This window comes from Vollenhovia emeryi, unplaced genomic scaffold (assembly GCF_000949405.1).
Source record: "Vollenhovia emeryi isolate VEMERY1.0 unplaced genomic scaffold, V.emery_V1.0 DF939145.1, whole genome shotgun sequence".
In the NCBI taxonomy this organism is placed as follows: Eukaryota; Metazoa; Arthropoda; class Insecta; order Hymenoptera; family Formicidae; genus Vollenhovia; species Vollenhovia emeryi.
In genome coordinates, this window is record NW_011967221.1 from 2,005,751 (window position 1) to 2,012,188 (window position 6,438).

General features: G+C 45.6%; 1 protein-coding gene across 2 annotated transcripts in view; it reads right to left on the reverse strand.

Annotated features, from left to right (window-relative positions):
- LOC105566364 (mucin-5AC) overlaps positions 1–6,438 on the reverse strand; it is a 28,447-nt gene that overhangs the window by 20,231 nt on the left and 1,778 nt on the right. The window contains exon 1 of one of the 2 annotated variants that reach the window (XM_012020290.1): positions 2,185–2,633. The exons of the other annotated variant lie outside the window; for it this stretch is intronic. Coding sequence (XP_011875680.1) covers positions 2,185–2,236 — 52 coding nt within the window. The 5' untranslated portion in view covers positions 2,237–2,633. Of the gene's footprint in view, positions 1–2,184; positions 2,634–6,438 lie in introns of those variants that run through there. 2 annotated transcript variants of the gene reach the window in all.

A 6,438-nucleotide genomic window follows, 5' to 3' on the forward strand; every position in this document is an offset into this window, starting at 1 on the left:
GCCGCCGCCGCCGCCGCCACCGCCGCCACCGCCGCCGCCGCCGCCGCCGCCTTCTGCCTCGCATTCTCGTTTCTATTCTCTCTCTCTCCCTCTCGATCGAGATCGACTATACCGTGTACCTTCGTCTAGTAAAAATGCCCGGACTATCGTCCGGCATCTAACGTAAACAGCCAATAGTCTAGTTTCAGTTGTGAAGGTATGTTAGTGCACTGGCAGAAAAAAATGGTTGCAGTTACCACAATCTCACTATAATTTATAGTCATTTTCGGAGCCAACCCCACATTTTTACAATTCTTTCAACTACGTAAGTTATGGTTGAACTAACAATGTATTATAATTCTCACAGTATTGGTCCATGCAACTTACGACATGGTTGTCATAAACCAAAACGAGCTCTTAATTTGGTTAGGTGTACTATAAATATTGCAATAACAACCGCAAGTAACATTTCGAATAACTATATGTAATAGTAATAATCGTATTTATATTGCAAGTAACATTCCCTGCTTTTTATTATATATCCATCACTTTGCACTCATAAAGAATAGTACAAGAAAGCATCTTTCAAGGAAAAGATATGCGGTTTTCTTCTTACGAGAAAGTCTTGTACCGCGCGCCCCTCTAGTGAGGATATTCCGAACCATTTCATTTTTGTTTGTCATGTGATTAGTAAGGCGGATGATAGAAATGTAGTTAAATTTACTATTATTGCGATTGTGTTTACTATATAAAAATAATTAACTAATTTACTATTCATTACCTGGATATTTTAACAGAATAATAGATGAAAGCTTATATTTTATAGTAAATTTTTTAAATAGTTGGCATCACTGTGTCTATACGGTTGCTATTACTAATAGTACAGCAAGAATTGCTATAAAACTGATATTCCTGACTATCGTTATAGTTTCAAATACTAGATATTTTTCTATCAGCGTGAATGTAAAGCCAACGATTTTGAAATAAGAGGAGGAAAACGTCCTTACATAAATCGTCATTGTAGACTTTACAATCTGACTTGAGTCCCGAATTGACAATCGTTCCGCGCGACTTAAAACGAATTCGTTTCGTTCGAATCGTCCCTCAACTGTACCCGATCTATTGCAAGCCGGGCCAGGTTACTCGACGTTAAAGATGTCCCGAATGAATGACTGTCAGACATTTAGTATTCAAGTCGCGTTTGTTCCGCCCTGCTGCGAGAGCAATAGGATGCAAACGGGAGAGCGCAGCGAGCGCAGCTAATAAGGGCAATCTTCCCGCATTTGTGTACTCCGCTCACCCCGTACCGCGTATCTGTTCATTTACGCGGGGATATCTGCTGGTCTAATCCTTATATCGGTATACAAGTCCATTCCGATCATCCCCTGCAGGGCGATTCCCCTTTCGTCCCATCGTCCCGACCCGCCAGCCGCGATCTCTCCATTCCGCGGCGTTGGCGCCGCTCGTAATGATAATTATCGGTCCCCGCCGAAGGGAAGCGTATCGACCGGCCCGCATTCGAGCGATCGACGCGATGATTTACGGTGCATTAGAGGTGTATTGGTATTATTCAGCAGCAGAGCACCGCTTTAGTGGATTTTACCGCGACGTCGCGACGTCAAAGTTGGCATGTACCGATTTGACGCCGGCGAAACCAATCTGGAGCACGCTGATTAGAGATGGGCTTAAATTGCGCGGGCATTACGGTCTTCTCCCACAATTTCGAGTCTTACTTTCTAGTTGAAAGCGCTCTGAGCGTCTAGAGAGCGATGACACGAGCTATACGGAAACGAAGACTGCTGAGACGTCAGATGTAGAACGGATAAATGGGAAAATGATAATTATCCCAGGAAGTGGGTTAATGTACTCGAGATGCAGAATAGCGCTTTGTTTTTAGACTTGCCGTTCGCCGTTTGTGGCAAACAGATAAACGGCGATTACTGATTCAGATTTTCCTCACTGCGTTAACTTGAGCATGTCAAAGGAATCGGAGGCAAACTCAGATTAAACAGGAGACTACGAAATCTTTGATCACGGTTTAATTCACTTTTTTGTGCTTGTCCAATTCTTAGAAACTGGAGAACAGGCTGGAAAGTAAGTTAAACCGTGATTAAAGTCACCGGCATTCCAAAGTGATCCGCGCGTTCGTTTCGGTCTCGTGTCATCCCTCCGGCGCGCGCCCGCGGACTACGGGCTAAAATTCACCTTTCATGAAAGCTGAAAGCTCGAACGTACTTTCCACCACGTGGTCTGGCATTCTCCCCTCACGGACCACCGGCACTTCGCCGGTTACTCCTTTCCTCGATTCACGCACCCTCACGCACAAATACACTTTTTCCCTCCTCTCCTCGCGATACAGAGGAACCACAAAATCTCGGCACGTGCGAAAAACCAAAGTGTCTGGGGTTCCCTTGGTGGTCCCAACAAAAACTCCCGAACGAACGCGACGTTCGGAGGTGTCTTCTCGCGAGTCTCTGTTCAGGTCGCGGACGGACTCGACGTGGGACGACACACGTCCTGTTCCGAGCGCAGTCGACAGCGAACTGGCTCACCTCGTGTACTCTCGACTCCGTTTCACGCTCTTACGTGTGCGAGGGAGGCTCGACTGGTCCGCGCTCCGTTCCACCACTTCCACTACCACCACCAACTTGAACGCCGCCACTGGTAACACCGTCGCGCTACCACCACTACTATACCACCACCACTCGGCCGCAACTACCACCACCGTCGCACCATCGCTATCGGCAACACTAGTAGTACTACTGAACTACTACCGCCTATATTACCACCACTATCAGCAATACCGGCGACCTGACGTCGCCGCGGATACAGCCTCCCTCTCACCCACTAGCTTTGTCGACTCGAATACGCGGCATACGAGAACACCGGCGATGGTGGGGGATCCATCGCGCCGGAAAAGATCCTGTGACAGAGAACGGCACGGCGTTGGCGTTTGGCGTTGGCGTTGGCGCCAGCGATAGTAGTGGTATGTGTCACTCCAGTCTGACGCTCGTAGCTTCTGACAATAATAGTAAGAGTATTGGTCTGCCCGCTAGTTAGATGTTAGTTCCGACGTGGCGACGTAGCAATGGTGAAACGGCTGATAGGACCACGTCCGTTGCGCCTCAATCCCCTAAAGACGTTAAGACGCAATGGTTTTAACGATTCTAAATGATCCCTATTGATTCCTGATCAATGATTCTCGACGCGACGTTGGCGCCGCTGATCGTGGCGATGTCGCCGTCCGCTGGTATTAGTAACCACCGAGACGTTGGGCGACGCAGCGTGTTGGCGTCGGTGGTGGCGATGGCCACAGGGAAGAGGAGGAGGAGAAGGAGAAGTGCACGCATTGTTGGCGGCGGGAGTTAGCGGGGGCCGACAGAGCGGCGCCAGCAGGCCGAGAGTTTAGCTCACAGTTTCTCTGTACCACTCGCTCGTTCTTTCTCCCACCCTCTCTCTCTCTCTCTTTCTTTCTCCATGTCCCCTCGCTCGTCCTCCTTCCCCAGTCTCCACTCCGCTGACCCTACGGCTCTCCTCTCTACATTCATCTCTCTTTCGTCGTGCCTTATAGCCGTTCTGCCCACCCACCGGTGGTAGCGCTCTCGAACGTGCCGAGTGTGTGCGTTTGCATGTGTGCGTGCGGAGATGCCGCGGGCGGCCAGGAATCGCGAGTTTATGGGACTCACTGACCACCGCAGGAGTCTTTCCCCGAGTCTCTCTCGAGACGGAGGCCGTTTCGCCGGCGTCGATCTCCGGGAGACTCGACCTCCGGACTTTTGCTTCTTTTACCGCCCCCTCGTTTCTGACCAGCCTCGTCCTTTCCGCTCCCTTTCGTAGTGTCCTCCCCCCTCCACCCCCCCCGCCCCGGCATCCGTGGCTCTTGCGTTTGCCCGGTGCAACGCTCCTGTCCTGAAAGAATGTTCGCGCTACGCCAAAATCATGGGAAACACCCGCGGGCGTACCGTGCACGGGCGGGTATTAGGGGTACTTCTGCTCGGGAGCGGTGGCAGAGCGACCATGCCCGCTATAATGTTCGCCGGGATCATTATCGTTCCGCCGAATCGTAAATACTTGCAGGTTCGTGCGAACGCAACGACAATCCTCGTCGCGGTGAAGTAATTGCAAGGCGAAACCCGGGTTTGCTGTGCTTTTTTAAAGCAGACTATCGATGAGCAGTTATCGTTGGATCTGTATTCAGAAATGTAGTTAGCGAACATTTGTCACTTGTCGAGTGTTTTAAAGTTTATATAAGATTGATCAATACGAAAGTTAACAAAGACGACAATGAAAGGGACGCGAAGAGAAATTCTTTTATTTTTTATTGCACGCTCGTGTATCAATCGAGAGAATTTTACGTTAATAATTTTCTCAAAGTGTTAAATTATTTGGTCGGTTTTCCGAATTACCGTACATTTATTTCTCGATATTCTCATTTTTCGTTGTTAGTCGAATTTATTACTCCTGTCCCTGTTAATGTTACAAACATTTTGCTCACACATGCAACTGAGTCGCACATGCCGTCAACACGTGTATGTACACATTTTTCTTCCATCGTTTTTAAACATGAAACTTTATTGCGTCACGAATGCAATATGCGACCATGTTCGGCACATATTCGTCAGGATCCTACGGGTTAAGTAACGAATAATGCCGGTCTGTCCATTGTCTCATCGATTTTACGATTCTGAAACATATTTCGGCACATCTCCGTACGATTGTATGCAGCCACGTGTTCGTATAGTCGCAACTGCATGGTCTCCATAATCTACAAATATGATACATGTGGCCAATTCGCTTGGAGTAACATATTTCGCCTTATAAAAATAGACTTATTGTGTACCGGCTTCATTTTTTCTCGACAAACGAAAGGAAACCTCCCCCTCTCTCTCTCGCTCTTCCGCATTCACTCGAGTTCTGGTTATACTCGTATTTCTGTATGAGGTCCTGTAAGTTTTTCTCTTCCTTCTTCTATTTCCTCTTTTCACTTTATTTTATTCCTTTTCCTTTTCCCTCCATACTGTAACATTATTTTACGTGCGTTTAGTTCAATCCTACTGTTACAACCGTAATAACGTCTATACGCTTTAGGGGACCTGTCTTACAGTTCAATAAATAAAGATTCTGATTCTCTCTAAAAAAATTATTCGTAGTCTTTTAATTTCATTCTCTTAGAACAATTCTGTGCTTTGAATGTGGAGACATTAGGGGCCATAAGGCCGCATTTTCGTAGTTGCAGTGAGTCCTGTGTTTCATCTCGACAGTAGTCGGAGTTGTCAAACCAGAAATTGGCCGCGCATCAACAAGCGTAACCGATCAAGGCCGTCCAGGACCTTTATTTAATCGCGTCATTATTTTCCCACGGCGCTTGTAACTGGCTTTTTTATTCGATTTGACGAATAATTGAAAGTCGCGAATACTTCTCCAAATATAATTAATGAGATAAACAATTCGTTCTCTCATTAATGAAATTTAATCGTTTAATAAGGTATACAATATGGGGATGAGAAATATTACAGTGAAATTGTAGAGTAAAATATGAAACATAAAAGATAATATATAATGATTGTGTGCGTTAGACATAACTTCTCAATAGCTATCTAACAGCTCATAAAAAAATACAATTTCTCGTGATTTCATAAAAATATTAAGGTTCTAATCATGTTCAGTTATATTATTAATTATCAATAATCTCCATAATCCTCAACCATCTTGGTACACTTCCTCTCGATAGGACATGGCTATTTTTTAATTATTATTTGTTCATATTTTTATTCATATTTGCATTCAGATATGATTAAAGGGAAACAAACAAAGCCTGTCACTTGCCTATTTATATCGACTATCTCTTTATCATTATGAGTGCGAGAATACAATGCCCAGGTTCACAGAAAAGCTGAAGGAATAAAAATAATCACAATTCAGAAGAATCTGACAGATTATCGTATCTTCAATTTGTAAATAATCATCGACAGACGTTCTTTCTTGAAGTGGGCGAGTTGACGCATTCTGCCGCGAATCCCTTGCCTTTACGGCATTGTTCTTGCGACGTCTTTGCTTCGCACGGAACTTTCGACGGCTCCAAAAAATTACCGCACTTTTAATGTCCGAATTCTATTGGAATTTTGACATTGTCTTATTTTTATATCAAACGAGGTTGTGAGAGATATAAATGCGTCAAGAATATTTTTTATCTCGGTAACAGAAATCCTTTCCGAGGGTGTGGTTACCCCCTTGCATCCGGCATTGTTCTGGGCAGATCAATGAGAGAAAAGTTGTGTGTGCGGTAGTGTAGCTTTGATACACACATACGCCGCTGGATTGCTGCCCAGAATAATGGCGGAATATCACGTGATCGGGACCGCAAAGGTCAAAGGGACCGGCAGAGAGTGAACCCACTAGTTGTACTACACTGAAAAAAATTTCTGGTTGAATATGGACGAATCAGATAATTCCTTTAGG